The sequence below is a fragment of the Falco punctatus genome, assembly GCF_963210335.1.
Source record: "Falco punctatus genome assembly, chromosome: 11".
Classification (NCBI taxonomy): Eukaryota; Metazoa; Chordata; class Aves; order Falconiformes; family Falconidae; genus Falco; species Falco punctatus.
Window position 1 is genome coordinate 29,554,523 of NC_137591.1, and position 24,928 is coordinate 29,579,450.

The following is a 24,928-nucleotide window of genomic DNA, read 5'->3' on the forward strand; positions in this document are numbered from 1 at the left end:
GATGAACCAGGCATGGCTCCCCAGCAAGGGAAATCCTCTGGGGTGCAGGGTGGTGGTGGGGTGTTCAAGTGCTACTCAAAGCTGCCAAATGCCAGAAACGCTCCCCTGGCCATTCCCACCCCCCTGTGACTATCAATATACCACCTAACACAGTATTTACTCCCACAAAGCCACACTACAGATTAAAAAAAAAAAAAAACCAAAAAAAAAAACACACAACAGACCGATACCGGACCACAACATGTTATTTTCATAGTTACGACTCTATAACAACAACAGTCATTTTAATGCATTGTAGGGATTAGGTATAAGCAGCTGTCTTGTATCTGTTCTCACAATTAAAAGTGAATGAGTTTTAACATTAAGACTACATCTTGCAACAAAACACAGGGGATCGTAGCAGGAGGCAAATAAATTGACATTTGCACAGCACTTCAGCAAACACATGAATTACAGAGTAATGTAATTACTCGACTGTGTAAAAGTCCCCTAATAAAAACCCCACCAAAAATCAACTACTGAAGAGCAAAAGAGACTTGGGAGTGTAGGAACATGAGTCAGTAGAAGGGCTTCTAAAATGAGAAATTGGTTTTTAAAATATGAAAAGAGTAAATCTGCTCCTATGAGTAATAAATACTAAATTCCCAACTCAGACAGGAAGAAACAGTTTTGTATTTTGGGAATCACTGAAAGAAACTGAATGTGGTACTGCCTTGGCTTTAGTTTGAGTTATAGATGTGAAAAAACAAACCTCTAAGTAAGTTTATATGGAAAGACATAAGAAATAGAATGTAATTAATCTATACCGTAAAGATAATAAAAAGAGTATATAGTTTAAATACTTCAGTCAATTATTAAAAAACCAAAATTAATTCCAGAAAAGCAAGGATATAAAATATTCTCTCTGACTCTAGGCACAAAAATAAAATGAATTAAAGCATTAAATCAAACTTAAAAGACTGAAGAAACATATCTTTACCCAGGTGAAGAAAGAAAAGGAAAGAATTCTAAAGAAATGTCTTCTATGATAAAAGTTGTAAAAGAGAAAGACCGTGAAAGCTAAAAGTACACTCAAGTGAAAGAGGTGTTTACCCTCTCCCCACCCCAAACCAAAAGAGAGATACCCAGGGAAGATATAGGTAATTGATTCTACTGAATTATTTTGTCATCAATCTACAATTAAACACTGCCCTGAGACCCAGATAAGAAGGAACAGTGAAATAAACGTTACCTGAGAACTCTCTCACAAATCCATTCTCAACAGTGTTAAAGGGTCACTGGAAATAGTCAGAAATAATCCAAAAGGCGCAGCAGCTCACCTGCAACCTTGGATCCAAGGCTTTGTCTGTACAGCCCCTTCCTTACCTTGTTTCTACCAAAATCATAGTATGTTCACAATCAACACGTTTATCAGAACGACACTTCTCCTTCCTCCAGCCAATACATTTACTAGAAATTGAAATGCTCTCAGATTTCTTAACTTACAAATAATAACAACTTCATACTGAGTATATATCCTTTTACTTTCAGGCTTTGCATGTGCTAACGCAAATTCTGGTTCAAAATGCCAGGCTCTAGAAGCTGTCAGAAGTCAGCACATAAGCCCCAAAAGCTCTTCATTCCCACCCGGACCGGCCCAGGCTTCTCCGGTGGAGACCCCTGGAAAGAGCTCTGCTCTTCCCACTGACTGCCCACTCCATGTCCTCTTTCTCCTAAAACCTGTGCCGTAGCATGTCGCAGAAAGCATGCTACATGCTTCAGGGAGCCTCTGCATCTTGCCAAAGCTCTGGGCAGAGCCAAAGGAGGCAGCTCGCCCAAGGTTCAGCATCCTTTCATCGCCAAAGAGGATGCCTGAGTCCATGCAGCAGGGCTTTCTACAGCCAAGAGCCGATGAAGCAGTGTCTGAACATGCTTCCTAGACTGTGAGACCAAGTGGAAAATATTTATCCTGATATTTTTTTCCCCCCCTTTTCTTTTTAAATCCCACTTCCCTTTTCTCAGGTTGCCAAAAAAACCCCAACTGATCCTCTTCGGGGAGGGTACAGCTCCTTGAAGACAGGAACTGCCCTTTCGCTAGGCTTACAAAGATCAGTAGCAACCTCCACCGATCGCGACACAAACCCCTGCAGACAACTCAGCCTCTGTAATTCTGGTGCAGAGATGAAGCGAGAGGCCAGGCAAGTGTTGGAAGGAAGATAATCTTTTAAAAAGCTGATAATCTGCAAGTACTTCAGAGGAAAATGGAAATACTTTCAATGAAGTAAGCTTGTGGAAATAAAGGGCTTGGCCCCTTGCACAGAAGGGAGACAGAGAGCATGCCTCTAGGTTCTCCTGGATAAACTCCAAAGCACGCCTCTCCCACTGGGTATCTAACAACATGGAAAAGGTCCTCTGGGGTTTGGGTTGTAGTGACAAGAACTTCTGTCCAAATAAATGTTTCCTGAGAGACCTCTGATCAAGCTCTTCCAAGCCAAACAGTTTGCATCCTTTGGAGAAACCCCATGCCTCACACCATCTCCTGGCTAGTAAAGTGCCTGAGCACTTCTACCACAGACTTCAGTTGGATTCCCAAACTCTGCCTCTCTTGGAGAGGAAAACAGAATCCATTTTCCTGGGTTTTTTCCTGAACAGTGGACAGGACTGTAGGCACGGGAAGATACCTTCTGCCTGCCCAAGCACCAAAACTGGTGGTGGAGAGTTAGTGACCCCCCTCCCTAGAACTAAACTTGTGTGGTTGTGGAAGGAGAAAAGATCTGATCGCTTCTGAGCATCTAGACTGTGGTTGAAGAACATGATAGACTAAGCATAGTTCTCTCACTCCTTCTGCCTCCAAGCTATCTCCCTCAGACCTGAGATCTTACCCCTAGGAGCTCACAAGCGGTGCCACTGTTTTATCAGGTCTCAGCCTACAGCACTGGAGATGCTACACAGCAGCTCCAGCCAATTCTGGCAACAGCAGCTCTTCTTTAAGGAAAGATAAAACCAGCGGTAAGCAATTAGTTGTCCTATGGCTACATACCCCACATAGCAACACGTCTTACAAGGTGAACTAGTTCTCTTAAACCTAAGCTGTTGTCTGCTTGAAGATCAGAGGCTCAGCCATTGAGAAGGCAAAGGCTGAAAAGAAATTCGACAGAGGTGTCCAACTCACCAAAAGCTCTGTGGTCCTTGACAGCAGCCCAAGCAGGACCTGGCCGATTTTGTGGGTGATTGCATCAACCTTGTTTCCCCAAACACCTTCCCAGCTACGACTTCCTCCCTTGGGAGAGTTCTGACTTTTAATCTAGTCTTACTGTTCTTCTCTCAGTTCCTGAACTGTGACTCTCTCTGCAAAACCAGTCTTGGCAGGCTCAGGCAGAGGTTTGTCTGACCCCAAAGAGCCAAAAAGCTCTGACACTGTCCCATATAACCAACATGAAGTATTTACCAAGTGGTAATAATACAATACAAATAAAACAATACAAATAACCCTTTTCCTCTGCTTTACTTTTCACGCTACTAAAAGCAAAGCATCCCAGTAATCTAGTCGACTGACAATACTTTGGAATTATGAGAGAATCTTTTGGTATCAAAGCATATCAGAACTGGGGGAGAAGGAAAGCACAGCATGCTCTGCCCTTCACATGACGTGACATTTTGATCTAAAACGCTTATGTCACATAGAATACCCTCCCAATACTGCTTGCTGACGTATTTGGCGGGCAGAAGAGAGCAAACAGAACGTCCCAGTCTGCCATAGCAATTCGGCCTCCCAGGAAGTCTCAACACCAGTGGAAGCCTGCAGCAGAAATTCTTGTCTCCCCTCTAGTCATTCACGTTAGAAATAAAAACCCAAACCAAACAACCCCTTAACAAGAAGCCACCAACAGAAAAAGAAAAAGAAAAAAAAGTAGTTCTATGAGCTCTTTTCCCCCCCTATGTATTCCACGCAATTTAACAAGCATCATCAAGCCGAATTCCAACTGCGAAAGCTCTCGGAGAAAACACAAATCAGTGACTGTAGGTACTTAGATTTGAACAGATACCTGAAGCAACATGACTGCTTCCAGCACCAAACGTAAGCTTGTCAGGGACATTCCACTGTGACCGAAAGACTGAAACCCCTGCAGACAGACCATATTATTCTTTCACTACTACTACTACTAAACTGAGGGTTTTTGAATAGTGATGACTTGTCCAGCAGTTACAACTGGATCCAGATGTTACTGAGTTTTAATACAATAATCTGGAGGACTCTGGAAACTTCTGAGGTTGTGGGAAAAAGAAAGGTTTATTTTTTGGTTTTATTACAAATTTAAATTTTGTGGAGTTTTTCAGAGCATCATCAGTTACCCTGTTCAGGCTGGGTAGCCCATTAGAAAGTTCCAGGAAAGACCAAGAGAACAGAATGCAAATTTCTCTCCTTTTCCCCCTATTTTTTTTCTGCTTTATGAGTATTGTTATCAACAAGGTGCATTTATGAAATCTCAGACTAGCATCTTGCTGACCTCAGTCCCAGCTGGCTAAACCTTTGCAACACCGCTATCCTTGGCATCTACCAGAGACCAGACTCTGGTATTTGGTTTTTATTTTTCCTTAAAGAAAAGCTGCTCTTGCCAGAATTTAACTGGTTGATTACAAAATGGTGAATCTAAGTATGAGGAACTAGATCCATTTCGCTGTCTTGAACACTGTTTAACAGACAGCTTGATTTCTCTCTCTTCCTGGTACTTCATTTACAGTAGCAGGCTGCATATCCCAGTCAGGGCACTGTAATGCCACGGAGGCTACCATGCCTGCAGGACTGCACCCCACACACAGGGTGCATTGGAGAGAGAAATGCCACTGCTTCCACCTTGCTTTAAAGATGCTTGCTTTAAAGGCAAGTCCGAGTCTTTAATCACACACCCCAAAACATCTCACACCACTTCCTTACCAGGAAAGGCCCTTTTTCAGTCGCTTTTTAAAAAGTCAGATACAATATCAGAGCACTGCCAACGCCATGTTAATAAAACCAAGTTAAAAACCAGTTTAAATAACTATCATATGTCTCCTGTTACACAAACAGAAGTAGAACAAAACAAAAATGAGTTCATTACCTGTACTCAAATCAGTATCATTATCGTCTGTCTTCCCTTCATGGACTGACTCATTGCCAGGCTCCCCTTTTCGACTCATTATCTTTGAGAAGCCACTTGAGAGAGAGGAGAAAATGCCACGGATGAAATAGCCCTGCTGTTCAGAGTCCACTGAGCGCACGGCTTGCAGAAATGGCTTTGCATGCCTGTTTCCAACATGTGGCATGGGTTCAGACAGAGAGCGGTTGAAGGGAACACGAAATGGTCTAGTCCTTGCCTGGAAAAGCATCTCTGTTGGGTCTTTGTGGAGATCATCAGTGCTGGTAGCATCCACGCTTGCAGAACTTTTGGCAAGACTTGGATCACTGCATTCCCCTTTCAGCCTGCAGGAGCTCTCTCTTTTGCTTATCTTCCAGGGAAGCCGAGGATGCATCTGCCACCTGTATGCTCCGAGAGGTTTCTCTGGGTCAGAACTCAGTTGTTTATTCATCTTCTTGCTTTTCATTTGGTGGTACCAATGATAACCCTTCAAAGCAGCAGTGCCAGCATCTTGTTCCGACAATGATCTTCTGAAGGTCCTGGGAGAGAGACTGTGGTGCTTTTTGAAAGAATTCATTTTCCACCCCTTGAATTTCAGCTCTTAACTTACATTCCTTGTTGCTTAATAATCATATAGCCGTAGTCCCTCACCATTTTAAAGCCCCGGTCACTCTGCTCACCACTGTGAGCCACAAGCAGAGGTTCTTCCTGAAGATCTTGACCATCAGTCCCAAAACCAGGTCTTTCTACATCTCAGCAAGAAGGACATGCCCTCACCTACAGCAAGCTGACTTCTAACAGTACATGAAGCCTTGCTAAGCTTGCTGATGCTTCCTGCACTGCCACATTTCTGCACCAAGCTTTTTCAGGAAATGACTAAAAGAGCCCAGCCATGAAAACCCACAGTGGTGTTCTGCACCAATCACACTTCGCTTTTTTCAGTCTACATTAAAGATTTGGTTAAAAAAAAAAAAAAAAAAGAATACGAAAGTACTTCTCTCTAGAGTCACAGCAAAGTCAAAAAAGCGTTAAAAAAATTACAGTACTCAACAGAGTCATGCATGTTATGTTCTTCAGTTAAATAGTAAAGTACATAACTACACAAATAGTTAAGTATAAAGTAACAAACAACATAAAGATGATTCCTAGAGTTTATATTTACCACAGGTACATCGTATCACTTAAGAAAACCTCAGAGTTGCCTTTTAGAGAGAGGTAAAATGGGCAGAATCATCAGAAACGAATGCTGGAAGCCCCAGAGAGGAAGGCAAACAGGAGGAATGGAGTAAGGAGAAGAAACACTGCAACTTATGTAGGAAGAGTGTAAATACACTGAAGGGAAATAAGTAAAGGGGAGGAGAAAAGGGACAGAGAGGGGTGGGTGGGACATCACCAAACACAGACCAAAGCAAAGGGAGGGTTTTGAGGCACGATCCTCTCGTAAACACAACAGGACAGCACGCAGATTTTCATTTTTCTCCTCCCCCCCCCCCTTTTTTTTTTTCCTTAAAAACAACATAATGGGGCTTTATTTTTATGAACCTAGTTGGAATACATGAGATGGAAAAAATAGTCCTATCTGTTTAACCAAGAGGGGAAAAAAAAATTCTTGCCTTCTCCACAATTTAAGAAACAGCTGACTATTTTAAAATCTCATAAAGAAAATATCCGCTGGTGAACTCTGATCATGTTTGCCAAGTTTTAGACCAGAACACTTAAATCTCAAGTCTACTCAAATCCCTGAAAATAGGGGGTTTATAATGGAAATGCTGACAGACCTTTGGCAATCAAGTGACAATGAAAGCTACTTCTCTGCTTAAGGAAAACAATAATCTGGCCTGGCAGACCAATAAAGCTTAACTGACCTACTGTGGGATCTGCCTTTAAGCTAGGCTGCATTTGTCAGCCAGAGTACATTCCTGACAAATGCAGATGCAAAAACTTCCTTACCTACGTGTATGCATGGAATAGGGTGTCACTGCTCCCCAGAACAGTCATGAAGTTACCCAAAGACTTCCATCACATCAAGAAGTAATTTCTCTATTCAGCAGCAAGTTACATTTTACAATTAGAAGCAAAAGAAGTGACTATCTAAAATCACCATGTTCAAGAAGTCACAAAAAATAACCTCAGAAGCAAAAACAGCTCAGACATCGCAATACAAATTCTGTATCAAAAATAATGATGCTGACTTTTGTGCTTTGTAGAAAGTCATGCTGCTCAGAGCATGAGTCTTAAATGACAAAATACACTTAAACAAGAACACTGCTACAATTTCCATCCAGAGCAACGATCTCAAGGATGCACAAGGAGCAGTGAATACATACAGAGATACAAGTACTCCCATCGCAAAAATGAGACAGAGAATTCACCAGGAAAAAGTTAGCTGGCTCTTGTCTTCTGTTTCTTGATCCCAGGGGACTTGCATGGGTTGAGTTCTTGTAAGTAATTACTGACTTGCCTCTCATACGCTGCTGGCAGCTTTTCTCCTTCTCGATCCTTTTCACAAAGCAGAGGCCTGGGAGTGCTAGTTTCTGAAGGCTGAAGCAAACACAGCATCGAGGACACCAACTTTAACTGGGTCTACTGCTACTAGGTCACCCACCCCTTTCAGCAGCGGGTCCTCGTTTTCCACGTTAAGCCTTTTACTACTAATGTGGCAGCAGTGCTTTGAACAAATGCTTTGAATTAGCCAGTCTGGTGAAGTAGGCTTTGTGGAACTTCAGAAGTAAGTATGAGTAAATACAACAGATGATGATGTGGTTCACTCTAATGGCACAAGCCATAATCAAGCAAAGAAAACTGAGAATGTGAGGCAGGTTTCTGGTCAGCTCTCTAAGCCTTGCTTGTACAAATTTCCACTAGCACATCTACATCTACTTTTGATTTAGGAGCATGGAAGGGCAGGAGAGGACAGAAAACGGACAGACAGTCTGTTCAGCTCAGCAAAAGTCCTCCTGGGATTTGCTTGTTGTAGGCTTCTAGCACACTTTCTAACTCCTGTTGAAATGTAACAACCAAGCTGAGCACCCATACGAACCATGTTCTGAAACAGCGTTTTGAAAGCACTTATCTGCTGTATCAGCAGACTCAGTATGATCAACAGGAATAGCTCAACTCTGATAACATAACACCAGCTGCGTCAACATTATTCTGAATCCGGGATTTATTTAGCACAACCACACTTTGGACAGAACAAAACTTCAGGTGAGACGCTGTCTTTGCATGAGCACAGAGGTGAGCACCAGGCCTGCTACTATCCTTGTTCTTTTTCACTGCCATCCCGTGGACACCTGGCTGTATGGAAAGATCATTTCATCTCCTTCCCAATACAGCTTGCATTGACACCAATTACTGACTTACACAGACCACCCATTTCAGCAAGGGAACGCACAGAAAGATTAACCATGTCTCAAGTTACAGCATGAAGCGAGGTGCAAAACCAGTTACGGGTTAACTCTACTCAAAAATATTTTTATTGGTGTGGCCAGGGATTGGACCACAGTTCTGTGCAGACCTAACAGCACTGAACATGAAGCCCAGGAACATCAAAGTCACAGTTTAGTTTAAGTTTGAATAATGTTAAGAAGGGTCTTACTTTTGACTTCTGATTTCACTTTTGATTTCACATTACCGCTGCTCAGGCGCAAGTTTTTTGTGATCAGAGAAAACGGTTATCCAGCTGCCTCCACTTAGCTGAGGTTTCACAGTGCGCTCTCTACAGAGGGCAAAATGGTCTTTCTTAAAGTGCTTCCAAAAAGGCATATAAGGCTTACATGTTTGTTGACATCAAATCACTGATACACAAGTTTGCTTAGTCTACCAGTAAGACAATTTTTTTAATTTCTACCTCAAAAATTTTAGACTGGGCTTTGAGTCAAACTGGACTGACTCTTCCTTATATACACAGCAGCAGCAGCAAAGATACTGCCCAAACAAAACCCCTTTCTCTATACTAATTCTGTGCTGCTGAGTTAAATTGGTCTCACTTGGCTCCAGCATTTCTTGTACAGATAACACGCAAGAGACTAATTCACATAGCAGAACTTTCTCCTTGACCCGCAGTTCAGCTACTTACGCAAAAACTCAAGCCCTTTCAGAGCAGCAGTTTAGCTTGGGAAGCATTTATACAGTCTCACTTTAACGAAGAAATCAGCTTACAGCAGTGACTAACATATTGGTTATGCAAGATCTCTAACCATACAGAGCCACCCATTCAACTGTCAGCAGGTAGAATAATTTCAATGGAAGAAAAGAGCTTGTCAATTAATTTGAGAAAGCCTGGAGTATCTTCCACTTACACCTCCTGTTTTTAATACCTACTGCATAAAAATGTGATCCTCTGCTAGGAAATTTCCTTCAGAAGTTATTTTTTTGGTAATGTTTGCAGTTATTTGTGCCAAATCATTCACTTAGCTTTTTCAGAAAATTACTATTTTCTTCCTAACAATCTAGTCATTCAGTTACCCACTTTGACATGTTTAATAGCATATATTTCACTACTCCTAGATATTTAAGTAATTTATGCACAAAATGCAGATTTGCTATGTTGGAATATAATTGTATTTCAGCTTTAGGATAATATTGGAAAACAATCTTTCTTAACTATATAACAATATTTCACAGAAAACGTACACAAGCAGCATTACATTTTCACCGAGCATATGAAGATAATTCTTTGGCAACAGCCCCCTGCGTGGGCAGTCTGCTTTCCACCATTCGGCTTTCAAAAAAACCTACCCATCTCTGCTGCATGAAGCTTCAGAAATTCCTCAGAGTATCTCTTGTTTAATAAATACTATCAGCCAATTAACAAAAAAAAAAAAACCACAAAACCCCCAAATGCTTCATTGCCAACCAGCTGGAGGGAGAACTTGTCTCTGATGATAAAAATTAATGTTTAATGCTCTCTCTCTCTCTCTGAAAGCTGTCTAGTGCTTGAGTAAAGGCACTACAACATGTAAAATTTTAGTGCATCTTTAGCACAGCTTATATTGAGAAAAAGAGTAATTGAAACCTCCCGTGACTAAACTACTCCATTTCAAATTAGTTTTGGACCAAACACAAATGTAGCAGCTTCTCATTTTTTAAAACATTTGCCAAGACATGAATGGGGAAGGGGCAAAGAGAAACATGTTTTAAAAAAAAAAAAAAAAAAAAAAAGGAGCAAAAACCCAACCCAACCCCCACACAACCACCAAGACCCACAACCCTGAACATTTGTGCAGCACACTTGGGTTTTCAACTGTCTTCTCCTCTAAATCATAAAGACAGCAGGTTAAGAAACACCGGTTCTACGAAGATCCCAGACTAAGTCACCAATTACCAGCCATCAAGTAAGTTCTTTAACATGCAGAGAAGTAAAACAAATTGCACCCTGCACCCTCCCCAGAGAAATCAGAAGGGATGCAGTCATGCAGGGATCCTCAGTTTTGCAGTCTAGCTACACTTAGCTCTTTTCCCCTTCAAAACTAGCCCAATGCTCGCTGCACTGGAACAGGTCACGAAGGAGTAATCAATATATAAAGCAGAAACCATCACAAAAGTCTTCCAATTGACCCAACTTGACATGGAGCTAAAGGGCACAGAAGATGAAAGATTTTTCCTTCCCTTTACAATAGGGACTTTTAAAAATATTAAGTTTTGTTTATGCAAGGCTAAGTAATTAATGACCTAACATCCCCTTCCCATCTCCTATCACTGAGATTCATCTGTTTCCCCCTGCAACATTTCCTGCAGGTGGATATCACTTTTCCTCAGCTCGGTACAGACCAGTGCACCTGACTTACTCGACCGCTTAGCATGTTGTGCACAAAGTTATGCCGAGGACAAATGAAACAGCACCTTATCAACTGTTGCGTTTGGGATTAGAGTGGCTGGAAAAGCAAGGAGTTTGCTGGAGTTTGGAATTGGCATGGCTGGAACACAGATAATTTAACTGAGCCAAATTAGAGTTTCTCTGAGCAAAGCTGCCCCGTTTATCTCACAAGCTTTGAGCTGGCAATGCGTATCAATGACCACACAGAAGCTCACCTGCCCCAGATAAATCAAGGAGGTATGCCGTCTTCACCATCACTATGCTGAGAGCGAAATGCATTTATGAACAAGCTAAATAGCGAGACCAAAGCACTTAAATACCAGAGAGTACCGCAATTTCCTGATCCGAAATTGCTGTGCCAAGACACGTTGTGCTGTCATTGCCCTGTGTTTCCAAGCCTTTTACCTTTCCCTATAGGCAAAGCCGCAGTGATGCCAACTGACTCGGCTCTGCATTTGTGGTGCTCTAGTTTCTGAAGGCAGGTACTGAAAAACTCTTCCAGATTTCTGCCCCCTCATTCCATAGCAAAACTTCTACAATTTCTCTGCTGATACAAATTCCCCGCTTGAAAATCTTCTGGCTTCATTTTTCCATGCCATTCCCGTGATCTGCATGAGAAGCTGCTACAGCCCTGACAACTGAGCAAAGCAGTGAAAGATAATATAAATTTATGAGATGCTGGGTTTTGGAAGGATGCCAGGAAAAGTTAGCAAGAAAATCCCATTTCAATACGTTGCCAATAAACCTGTAGAACAGCGATGCCAGATTTTAATTTCACTAGCAATCTTTTGTCGTTGTTGTTGATGACAAAACGCAGCTCATGCCAAGTTTGAAGGGCCATAAAAACATACATTTAAGAGCTAGCCAAGCGCGTACAGCGGCTGAGCGAGCCCACACACAGCTGCGAGCAACGCCACCCTGAGCCAGCCAAGTATTTAGCAACATGCACTGGTGCAAATAAACAAACGTATAACCTGAAGGTAAACACTCTGGCAACTACTTCATAGCACAGAAAATCCTAACAGTAAAAAGACCCATCTGCAGCGAGTGGCGACACTTGCCTCAGAAATTTGTAGACACTTGCAGGTTTTCCGTCAGGCAGGCAAGCTGTTGGCCCCGACCTGCGACACTGCTGCTCGCACAGGTCTGGCTCCTCCGTGGGCTTACCACCATGCCCAGCTGTGAAGCCACCGACACATACAGGAAGCTCAAGCTGAAAGAAACCCTCTGGAGTCACGGCTGTAGCTCCTAAAGACAGACAAGTGCACTGACCTACTTTGCTGCCAACTTTTGCAAGACTGTCCTTCAACTATATAAGTAAAAAAGTGCTTATCCCCACTCCAACATCCATTTCTTGATGATCAGATGTTGTTCTTGGCACCATGTGAAATACACGCAAGCTACTGATTTAAGTTTTTAATGCTGTTTTTCAGCCGGTAAAATTACTTTTCCATCACCTCATTCCTTTTCCAATTGAAGTTTTCTGGACTTTTTTTTTTTTTTTTTTTTTTTGGGGGGGGGGAGGGTGGAGGCAGCCAGGGGGGAAGCATTATTCCCAACATCTTAAAGCAGGGGGTTACCAACAGAACACAGTTTTATTGCTAGATGTGATCCCTGCAGGCATCAAACCAACTGCAGCTTAAGTATTACCAAGAGGAAAAATAGTCATAGTATATACGCATGTTAATGGATAAACACCTAAAAAATGGTCTTGGTAACTATGCCCAAGTAGCAGGTGCATATATTCAAACTTTCCAGGCATTATTTTTATGTAACTGTAAAAGAAGCACATCCTTGGTGCAGACTGTTGCAATAATAACACCTACCAACTCTACTCTCCACCAATGATATTAGGCATTGGGTTTATAATTTCATTCTGCACGTTTTTTTTAAAAAAATAACTGTTCTAACTCTGTTGGCCTTGTTTTGTCATGCTCTTCCCTACAACAGAGTGAATAAACTACTTTTATTTTAGCAATTCCTTCATGCAACACTTGCTTTGTAAGTGTATTTTAAAATGTAGTTTCTCAAACACTAGAAATCCCACTGCAAAGCCAACTAGCTGCAAAAGATAACCCCCAATTAATTGACAATACTTTCCAAAAATCATTGTGTATCAATGTACTCTTATGGTATAAATAAGGAACAAACTTCAGCAAAATCCATAATTATAATTCTGGCATTTACCATATAAACACCACAAGTAGTAGAAATAGCCTTGTCCCCTGCCATGACTCTGACCCTTACCCTGCACTGGTGTTAAGCAGCAAGACTTTGTGATAGCTGGGGTGGAAAGATGGGTAGCAACAGGACATCAGAAGAGAGGTTTTTCCAATGCCCTGTGCCAAGCACTTACTGTTCTGGAGTCTGGTTTACTGTTAGAAAATGCCAACAGGCAGACCCGGGGGTTTCCATGGCCAAACTAGCAAGACTTAAGTCTAGCCTGTGACAAGAAAGTGAACTGTTAGCTCACACGAACAGAACTATAGTACATTTCTGAAGTACCTAACACCCAAGATGTTTAACGCGTATGGAATCCGTGTGTGAACAGAAGGAACATGACTAAACAAACTTTAATTTTTGAAATCACCAAACACATACTTGAGTTGCCGAGTTGGTTTTACATCCAGTCTGCATAGGGGTTCACAACAGCACTGATATCCAGTGGGGTTTCTGCCTGCGAGACCAGACAGTGTTAAAAGCATGAGCCATGGAGATGGGCACACAACCAACCAAGAGCAAGAATTCACAAATCGAGAATTATTTTAGGCTCTGAATTTAGGCAGAGAAATACCTTAAGCTGTATGAGAACTAGCCTAACACCCACCCCACAGCCTGTCCAGAAGACTGTATTAATATTAGCAAACTGAAGCGCAACAATTGACAATAAATCAGCGGTGTGCAGGAGTTTAAATCAAACCTTCATCTAAATGGAGAAATGGATCACAGGGAAGAAAAATAAAAGATGCCAGTATCTCAAAATGCCAAAAGTTTGCAATGAAAACATTTAGTACCAGCTTGGAAAGACAGTCTGTGTAAAATTCCAGTTGCTGTAGCACTAACTACTACACACCGCATGGAGAAAGTTTTAAAAAACCCAACCAAAACAGAAGGAAGAAATAAAAGGGTGGGGGCACGATTATTACATGTACATCACCTTCTAACCAGAAGAGTTCTTTCTCCACAGGTTGTCTGTCAGGAACAGTCTTGAATCAGTGCAAAAGCCAGAAGTCTGGGACAGTGATGAAGCACTAAGATGAAGATATACCTTCTGCCAGCCCGAGCCAACTGTGAGACCAGCGCGCCAGGGCTGGAAGCGGTTTCACAACAGGCAACAGCGTGCAGAGCCAAAAGATGAAGCAAGGTGACCTGCAGGCACCAAAACCAGCACGAGACTGGGAGAAAGGAGCACACCATCTCTGACTAAATCTGTACCTGTGTTTGTAGTTTAAAGAATGATTAAGGATGTCCAGTATAGGACATTCCTTGTGATAGCACCACATGATCTCCGAGTGATTGATCTGTCTGTCCTACTACTGAGCCTGAACTAAGAACTGAAATGAAATCCCTCAAAAGTTAATAATAAAATGTGTCTGATGGCAACATGTACAAAAGAGGCTTTCCCAAAAAAAGAAAGATATCAAATAATTTCAAGCTTTGAAGAGCGAGGAAGGGAGGGAGAGAGGGAAGGAAGACAATTTCTCTTTCAGAGACTATGTAGGGAACAAATCTATGGCACATGCACACACCTCCTCACTGCAGGAGAAAACAAAAACCAACCAACCAAACAAAAAAACCCAAAACAAAACAGAAAACAACCTGAACGTTGTGAAAAATGGATTTGCACAAAGCAAGAGTTATTGCATCTCAGGCAGAGTTCCCACCGTTAAAGGAAGGAGGGCTGCTCTCTGTGTCAGCTGGGCAGGGAGGCGGAAGCTCAATCTTCCAACTGCACACAACAGCGAGCCATGCCCACAACACAAGCACTTCATTTGTATTTTGTGTCTTCTCTTTTGTTATTACTGTACCAGAGACTACTTCTCTTTCAAGTTCCAAAATTACTTTGGTTTTGTTTCATGAGGTGTGAATGCTGGCTTACCGGATGACAGAAGTGCCTATTTCTGAGGTCAATCCTTTCTAAATTGAGCATGCAAAGTCCCATTTGTAAGTTTGCACAAGCAGCACTTCCAGTAGACAACTACTGTTCAGCAATCTCTTCAAAAATAAATAGTCTCAGTTATTTCCAGCACAAAAATTGGAAACTTTAAGCAAAAGGTTTAACTGGACCAGGGAAAAACCAAAACCAAACCAACAAAAGATTCCCAAACTGCATGCTCTTGCTTAGAGCAAAACCCTCTCCAGTGGGCATCTCTTAAATGCTTTTTATTTAAACCCACACACAGTTCTGTACAAGCCACTTTAGGGTGCTACTATCACAGCCATCACACCTACAAAGCAACCAGCTTTCAGAAAGAAGCCACTAATTGTCCACAAAAAAATTACTGCCAGTCCTACGAAATGACCTGCCAACAGCCAGATGCACCACGGTCATGGGAAGCAGCAGCTTCACTTAAGTTTTCTCCCACCCTCTCAATGCACAACTACTATCAAAAAGTTACTTGATCAAAACATTCCTCCTCAAACTACTGCTTGAGTGCATTTCAAGACCTTCAGGTTTACTCACTTCATCAGCAAAAGGGAAAATGAGCCGCTATTTGTAGTTTTACCTTGACCACGCTAGCATTGCTAGTAAACCACGCTCCATCCTCATCGAGCGGTGCACAAGTGCTGCGGACAAAGTCCGATTCTGAAACTGCATCGTGAAGTTTCAAAGCAACCGGCCAACAAGTCCAGAAGTATTTGCTCTAAATATAAAACACAAAGGCACTTTGGGTTTTATAAATATGTAAGCAACGACCAAGGCTAGACTAAACTAATGAACGTGTGTATTCCAATTCCAACAGACAGGACAGCGCTCGTATGGCTTCACTTAGTTACTTCTTACAATCTATGACTTATAAAAAGGTTTTTACACATATGAAACACTCATATACCAGTGAGACATAAAATCAGGATGTAATCAAATCTCTACAGTTTTATGTACAAATCCTTCAGGACTTCAAGCTGCAAAACTTGAATGTGAATAATTGCATCTATTTTCTAATAAAGACCATGTGCCTCAGGAGTCAAGTACGCAAGTTTAAGAGCGCTGCATAATATTTTTGGAGGTATTTCTATTTCAAATAAGCAATCCAGTTAAGCAGAGATAAACAGGCACACACATCAGGGACCTTGTTTAAACAATGCACCAATTATTGTGATAAATCTAGCTGCCAAATCTAAATATAGACTTTTAGGAAAAAACAATGGAGTTTGAGTAGGAGACAGACTTCTCATATTTACTGTTTACCTAATTATCCAAATGAATGTGCAATTTGGCCTCTCTCCTCTTTTCAGACTGCATGACCACTCTCCCACTCAGAGCCAAGAGAGCTCTGGCTGTTACTGGAAACACAGCGTGATCCGGCACATTTGATGCTACGAGTGCACTTGGTGCAATTTCAAAGCTTGCATCACGGTTTGGGTATGTGCGTACTCCGCTTCCCCCAGACAGCCCCATGCCTGACACAAGGCAGATAGGCACCGCAGGACTGAGTCACAGCTACAGAAACAGCCATTTTTAATTTTTTTAATATATCTTTTATTTTATTTTTATTAGATGAAGGCATGGGGGGAAAGAAAAACCCCATTCCAAACCCACTCGAATTTTCCAACTTTGGGTGTCCAAACAGGAAATGAGAGGAGGAGGGGGAACAAGGAGGAGAAAGTTCTTTTATTCAGGGTTGTATTTTTAGACTATTACTAGTTTTGTTTTGTCATTCTGCTACAGAAACTAGACCTGTGTGAATTAATGTAGCATTATTCTTTCTAATTTTTGCTAAGTCCATGCTGCAGTATTAACCTAATCTCCTTACATGGGACATGGCTGAGCATTTGCTCCCCCAGCCCTGCTGGAGCTGGTGTTTTTCCACCACAGATATTTCTAACTGCAGCATACATCCACCCATACATTCCCTCTTCCCTCAAACCATGTAGGAACAAGTAGAATTCACTCCTTCTGTGTTAGGAAACAAAATCTACATATTGTGGACACTGAACCCAAAATCTTGAGTTGTTCTGAAGCATACTACTGTAATGTGATTTATAACCATAACGTATAGAAAGGAGCGCTGCTGAAATGCTTTTTCTCCTTGCTAAAAATACTCCTGACTTACACTGCCTTTGCCCTTCTTGATCTATTGATATTTATGAAAGCAAAGCTCAGTTTTGCTGGGCAGGCTGAGGCTAGAGGAGAAAAATCTGTGCCTGCTATTGCCCGCTCTTATTTTAGTTCTTAACAGTTATGTACCACATTTATTCTCATTGTTTCTAAACAAGTTAAAACTAACTTGTGTTTTTTTTAAACAAGTTTCTCTCCCCAGCTGTCATTGCTAGGGTTATTGTCAAACTATTTTTTTATTTCCTTTCTCCATGCTTGCACAGCACAGGCCAAACCCATTTGCAACTTCCCTCCCTAGATGCAAGTTGCCATGCTTAGATCAATTATACAGAAATACAATGACTTACAGTAATCATTGGGGAAAAAACAAACATATGGAGCTCAACTTATTTATAAATATCTTCAAAAAGGAGCCTGGAAACATTCCACCCTGGGCTGGTGATGCGTGAGGCAGAAGTGGTGGGGAGTGGCAAGGGAAGAGGCAGACAGAACAAGGATTTTTTTTTTGTGTGTGTGTGTGTGTCTTAGTTTTGTTTTCTTCTTTCCAAAAAAACAAGAAAGGCCAGGAAATCCTCCCAATTCGGTATTCCCTACACCCCCATGTTAGATGAACACAAGACCTTTGCTTCCTGTTCCTTCCTTACTTCACAGCAAGCCGATGTCAGATCTCCCTGGAATGCTACAAACAGAGAAAAAGCCCCGTAGGTCAAACCCTGCGTAAGGGTTATACTATTTGTTTGGGTAACGTGCAACTTCTTTTCCCATACTAGTGCATCCATTGTTTTAACTATGAAAACCCAGGTCAGGTCTTGAGGTCTGTAAAGCTCCTCCTACACGTTTCATCTTTAAAACAAAGATTAACCAGCCAAATCACCTGCAAAAGCCACAAGGCTCTCCTCTTACCACCGCCAGCTGGAAGAATTTCGGGGTAGAAATGGTTAAAAGGGAAGGAATGATGGAAGGAAAAGACTCCAGAGCTCAGCACAACTTTCTCCCTACTTGCAAGCCCACTGTACGGGAGGTCAGACGGACAGGGGACCCAGTTAGATCTGCTCTTGCTCACACCCGATATGGAAAGGTAAGAAAGGTGGCAGAACACGCTTCAAAGCCTCCTTGCCAACCCACACCCTGGGGTCCCGCTTCAAAGCGGCTGTGCCCTCTGGTACCCAAAGGCACACTGACGCACAAACAGCTTCACGCTAAAAGATGCTGGTGGCACAGGATTAACACACCGTTTTGAGACTTGAGGAGAAGTTGCGTGGTTTTACCATCATGTAGTTGGCATGATTTCCAGCAACAGAGGCCAAAAATCACCTCCCTGTATAAATATACGTGTAGGGATGCGAGGACAACTACAACCAAAACAAAATCAAGTTTTTCCCCTCTGAAAAGCTGTCAAGCATATCAGGTCCTTCTTTTATCTTCTTGGCTGTCTAAAAAAACTGACAGAAGAAAACTGATCCTTACTCTGGAATAAACTGGAATAGAGGGGGGGGAAAAAGGTGTAAGTCAGAGCTTATCTTCTTAAAATACAAACCCCTGAAGGAATATAATTTGCTGCAATTAAATATAAAAAGACAACCCTCAAGATAAGCCTTAACAAATCACCTTAAGAGTTTAATAAGTTGGGACTGGTTTGGGGGATTTTTCAACTGACCTGTCAAACCCACTTTTGAACTTCTCCCGACTGATGAACACAGGAGCCTGAATAGAAAGTGTGCAAGACAGTTCCAGGTGCGCTGAGATAACTTTTTCAATAAATAGGTTTAGAATATTTAATTCTTAAACTAGCACAGGTCTCAGCTTGTATCATGCATAACTACTCTAAACTTCTGCAGAGCGTGATATACTCATCTACCAGACACACTGACATCCACGGCAAGTTGAGTATCCTGCCATCCAACTTACTGACTCAGGCTCTCACAGATGAAATTCTTAATGCCAAACGGCTTGAAAAGAGCTGATAATACTATAGGTATTTACTGTCCTACAGTAAATACACCATTGCTTCAAGACTGGTTTAATCGCTGAGATTTAAAATAACCCTTATGCACTTTCATTAAAAAAAAATATCTAAGAAGCTCTCTTTTGAGTTTCTCTTTCTTTTTTGAGTGACTAAAAATTCAGATACAGGATCTCCTTCCCATGCACAGAAGAGAAGCTCTTTTTTCCTGTATTTTCTTACTGGCTTTGTTCCATACACAGAAAGATGTTCTCTCCAATGACCTGAGAAGTGGTATGTTCTGTTGCCAGAGTAGATACCAGGATTCATTGTGTACCCAGAAGACAGGTTGTATGATCTCCCATGCTTTCCCCCCAAATCCCATTTTGCATTTCAGTGTGCCTAAATCAAAGCAGAGGGTTTTTGTCAAGTGAACAAACACTCGCATTTCCTGCCAAACCACTAAACCGTGTTCAAATCTTAGAACGTACACCCAATTTAGCATGTCTTAGTGGTTTGGGGGGAAATTCAGGTACGCAGAGGCTGAGTTTGCAAAGCTGAAAGGGTCTGCTTGACAGAAGGAGGATCATTAAGACTGTCAAGTGCATGAGAGAATCAACGTGATATTTACTACCGCATCCTGGATTGCAGAAGTACAAGCAAACACAAGCAAATCCAAAGCTCATCGCTCACGCCAGGCTGCTGTTGTACCCTGCAGAAGCTCTGGCTATGAGGTGACCTTGTGAAGCATTTTGCTGTTCTGAGCTGTTTAAAGGCTTTCTCTTTGGCGATTGTGGGTTTGTAACTCCACAGTTTAAGGTGCCACATCCAAGGAACCTGTAAGCAAAGATGGGGAGAAAACAGGCAAATACCGCTTAAGCTGAATTTGTTACTGAAATCAGTCTACAGTAGAATTTCAAGTCCACAAAAAGTTTTCCAGAAATAGTGCAACAGAGATGATTGCACATCAATTCCTTATTCAGAATCTTTCTGCCACATTCACTGGAAAAACAAGTTAGTTTTATTCCTATTTTCCTACTCTACTAAGTCTTTTCAGTTAATTTTTCCACTCATTCTCCTCTTTGCTCTTCCCATGTGACAACCAAACACAACCAAGAGATGGATTAAATCACACAAGCTTTCTTGTTATACTCCCTGGTTTTTTCACAGCTGAATAATCCATAATCGATTCCATTCCCATTTAAAGGGATTTTAGGAGTTAACTTCAGTGATAAGTAATCAGGAGAGTTCCCCCACCTGCAACTCTTCTTTCAGTCCATTTTCAAAAGTCCTTCTTATAATCACAACTCTATAGACTATCAAATTAATTAGTTCGGATTTAACAATGCAAAAAGTATCTATTCCAACACTAATTTAATTTTTCTCTTTTTAACGCTTCTAAAAGCTGGCAATGAGAGGAATATTGAACTGAGACCTTCAGCTCCTTTACCGTTAAGATCTCTAAGTTTTGTACGAGACAGTTAAGGGAATTTCTGAATGAACAAGAAAGTGGCAATTTCTAGGTAATCCTAACTAAAGCCAGGGTGGGGAAACCACTGCTCTCACATTCTTTTTCTATTATTAAATGCAATATAATTAAATGCAAGGATTCCTAGTAAAATAACTGAAGCCAATCACCACAAACTACACTACTGGGAAAATTAAGCAGAATGAAAAACCAATGCAGCAATACAAAAGAGGTTAGAGACACACAGTTTCTCACTAAAGAAAAAGGACTAATGAATGTGTATTTAAAACTCAGAAATTTAGAGCCTGGAATAAGGGGGGGGGGGGGGGGGGGGGGGGAAGGGAAGGGCATGACATAGAGAGGAAGGGGAAGGGAAGGAAGAAACACGAATTATCTCAAGATCTTCACTTCAGAGATACCAGAAGCAGTGAAGAAGCACCAAATAAATTCCACTGCAGGTTCTTCTGACACAGATAGGTCTAACGCTGCCCTTACCTGGCCATAGGAATTTGACGACTGATGCAAAGCTCTTGAAATCTGACAGCTAGAAAGCTGTAATTCAGCAAGGGAAGTTATTTTTGAGCACTTACTCAGGAAAAAGCTGAATTTAGCTCAGAGAAGAACTAGCTGTTGCCTGTGATTGCCCCAGAAAGTAACTGGTGATGTCAAAAGATGCATACAGGGGTTTTTAACATTTTGAAATTTACAGACACAAGCAGGTAATTAATGTTTGCACTTTTTCTGACTAGCCTAATTATAACTTTCAGCCCCAAAGCAACTTTCAGTATTAACAGTACTCCAAGTTTAAATTCACTCTTCCTTCTACTTAAACTATCATCTAAATGTTCTCTCTTCTCAGGCCCAACTAAGGCTGGAAATCTAATTTTCAAGACTAATTATCCCCTTCACTGCTATCTGATAACAACCCTTAGGACTGCAAATTTAATCATGATAATAGCAGAATATACTGACAAGAGAACCTAAATGCTTCCAGTGTTTACACCAGCAGCAATAATTGGTGTTTATTCACACTGTGGTAGTAGTGGAGAGCTGGTTAGGGGAAGGCAAAATAGCTTCATGCCACAGCTGATACTACAAACTTTAGGTGGATTAACATGGCAATATTAAAAATAAAACCACCTGATTATATTTGGAAATTAAGTTAATTTAACATGGATAATGAAACATTTAAGAAAACTTCCCTGTTCAGAATGACAATGGCTTTCCTCTGGTACAGCTTAATTCAGTTCAGAATTAATTCTTTGGAAAACATCTATCAATCGTTAAAAAAGCCTGTCCCAAAACAGCTGGGATATCTACAACCTGTGATGGAGGGGAATGCACCAACCTCCAAAACTCAAAAATACCCTTGGCAGAGTGCTCTGTCTACTGAACTCCTGAAGCAGAAATACAGGGAGGATACTAAAGAGTATTATTAGTCCAGTTTTTGAAGCTGGAAATAATACTACAGTGTGGAACTCTTAACTATCCTGTGGAGAATCTAAGCCCGAGTCTCCTACAGAGCTAAAAAGGAAAGCATGGTCTGCAGATTTGTCAGAGAATACAACATGCACTCTGAGAACGAAGAAATACCCTGTTTTGTCATGTCAGAAAGGGACTGCAAATTTAATTCCACAAAGAAAAGTGATGATGAAACAATATAAGTAGTCTTGTTGCAGTCCCTTGGTTATTTGTAGTGGAGATACAGAGATAAAAGTTTACTTTTTGTATAAGGCATCTTCAAAGTCAGTATTAAGTGATTTATTACTAATGACCACTTTGCTTTTTAGAGGCTAGAATGTTTTAATTATTTAAAAAAAATAAATATATTAAGCTCCCAGTAAACAGAAATAGGAACTTACACACACTCTTTAAGATTTTGTACTTAAACTGCTTAATTTCCTCTCCCTCCTGCAATTAATCTGTCTGCAGAGGAAAGCACACACAACATTCTGTGCTTCGCTAGGTTGATAAGAAGCATGAATATACAATGTAATGCCACATTATTTTTAAACAGGTTTTGGGTTTTTTTTCCTTTAAGAATATTAAACGACTTTCTGAAGACAGGATTCTGATGGCTCCATGACTGAAGAATACAGTATTCCTAAATCCAAACCAGGCTTAGAATACTTCTGACACCTGTATGGCAAGAATTTCATTAAGCAAGATGCTTTCGTTAGTAATTATGTTCTACAGCACGCTCACTTGAATGGGCAGCGTAAGTGTCACTGCACTCAGGTGATTCAATTAATACTGAAGCTCCCTTAGCCATGGTGCTCTGATACGGCAGCTTAATGGCTACTATCTTTAAAAGTGGCACTATTTTACATATGGCCATTTACTGTAAAGGTCCCCAGTGTATCACCCTCAGTAGTCTCAGATATAAAAGATATTCCTCATGCTTAAAAAAAAAATAATCTTCTGAGGTACTGGAGATGCCTGTTAGACTACTGTTATTTACCTGTCCAAAAAAAGTAATACAAAGATGGTGCAGCCCTGAAGGCTGTTACTTTTCTGCTATTTGAGAGGTTTGATATGACAACTTTAACTTCTTCTTAACAGCTTCTTGCATAACCTTCAGGTAATACAGCATTTGTGGTGATGCAGCTGAAATAATGGGTGTCACTTCAAATGTTAACTAAAAGGAAATGCAGCATATAGTTAGAAAACAAAGGATACTGCTTAGCTAAAGTCCTTCTTTATAAGTTTTTGCAACTTTATTGTAATTTAACGTGTTGAAATTTTATAAGGCAAAGATGTTAAAGAAAAGCCATTTTCAGTGGATACAACCATCTCTCCAGCTAGGGCATGGCTCAAGCTAATTTCAATTTATCTCAAATCCAAAAAACAATTTGCATTTTCTCCTGCAGCTGTAGACCAACAGACAGGCAAATTAAACAGTTTTTAAAAGTAGCAGAGATCTCAGGAGAGGAGAGATAAACACAACCGCATTTGTTAAGCTGGCAAAATGCCATTTGCCTGCTTTGACCATGACTTTTTATAACCTTTCTGTTTTAAATAAAGATCAAAACCTTAGGAAGTTCTGTTTCACCACCACTTCACAAAGTGTTCACAAGTTCTTTACTATAACCAACCTTAAACATATCTATATAGAGGGACCATTAAAAAGCCCCACCGTCTCCCAGTAAGCGGAATGTAACTCCTGCTGCAATAGCCTCTTGACTATGTCTGCTCTTACAGAGAAGTCGCCACTTAGAAGTCCCTTCTAAAAACTGATGTTCCTTCCTTTAGTTAGTTAATCTCAAAACCTCTGAAAGCTGCTGCGAGTTCTTGGTGGTAAAGCAAATACATAAATTTGAAACATACAGATCCAAGATCGCTTTCAACTACCCTGTAAGTAAATCTCTCACTAGGAAGTAAGACTGAAAGAAGATTATTTTTTTCGATGGTATGAGAAGAGTGGTAATCAGACACAGACCCTACACAGTAAAGGCAAAATGCTTATCAGCCTCTTCTCCTGCAGACTTTTCTTCTGCCAAAATTACATGCGATAACACAGAATAAAGTCTAGATCTATACCCTTGCTGCTCCTCATAATTTACACACCGGAAGATAAATAGTGGAAGTGTCCTTTACACTGCTCTATGTTTTCTTCCTGTGCCATTTCTTTTCCCATCTGACCGCTCATTGCAGTGTTCCTTTTATCCATGCACCAGTATGAAGATCTGGCAGCAGGCTGGGATTATGGAACTGAGGTCTCAGCATCCAGCCTTCCCCAAATGAAGAAACCAAACTAGCTTCAAGCACACACTTTCCATGGGGCAGAAGGTGTGTTTGTATTTCTACACCCTGCCCAAATAGTTTTTCAATGGGTATGCCTCCTCTGGGGTCACCCTCCCATCAGTTGTGTTTCATACCATTCTCCTAGCATCCTAAATTTCCTAACATCCTGCAGGTATTTAGAAAAAAGCATTTAACACATCCACACAGTGTAAATAATTAAAGTAAAACAAACAAACAACCCCCCCAAAACACCCACAACTCCAGAGACTCTGAAATCATGCTAAAAGTAACCGACCCAGAACTTACTACGTGTTTCCCTATGGGCTATGTTTCCCTCATCAAGGAATTGTGCTTTCAAACGCTGATGGTCTGCAACTTCTCTGAAGAAATCTATGCAAGGTAAATGCACGTTTCAGTCATTTAACACCTGCTAGACTTCCCTACAAAACCCCTTCTACATTAATTTGCAGATTGCCTGTTTTTCAAGTGACATTTCAGCTAGAATCATTCCAATCTCCTTATCTCCGAAGCAAGGAAATGCATTTATTTATTTTTATCCAGTTTCTTTTTGTAAAGACTG

At 41.1% G+C, this 24,928-nt stretch overlaps 1 protein-coding gene across 8 annotated transcripts in view; it reads right to left on the reverse strand.

Moving 5' to 3' along the window:
* RASAL2 (RAS protein activator like 2) overlaps nt 1-24,928 on the reverse strand; it is a 190,008-nt gene that overhangs the window by 122,374 nt on the left and 42,706 nt on the right. For 2 of the 8 annotated variants that reach the window (XM_080406578.1, XM_080406579.1), the window contains exon 1: nt 5,079-23,273. The exons of 4 other annotated variants lie outside the window; for them this stretch is intronic. In XM_080406578.1, the coding sequence (XP_080262704.1) occupies nt 5,079-5,673 (595 nt within the window). In that variant the 5' untranslated portion in view covers nt 5,674-23,273. Of the gene's footprint in view, nt 1-5,078; nt 23,274-24,928 lie in introns of those variants that run through there. 2 more of the 8 variants (XM_080406576.1, XM_080406577.1) reach the window with 2 other exon arrangements.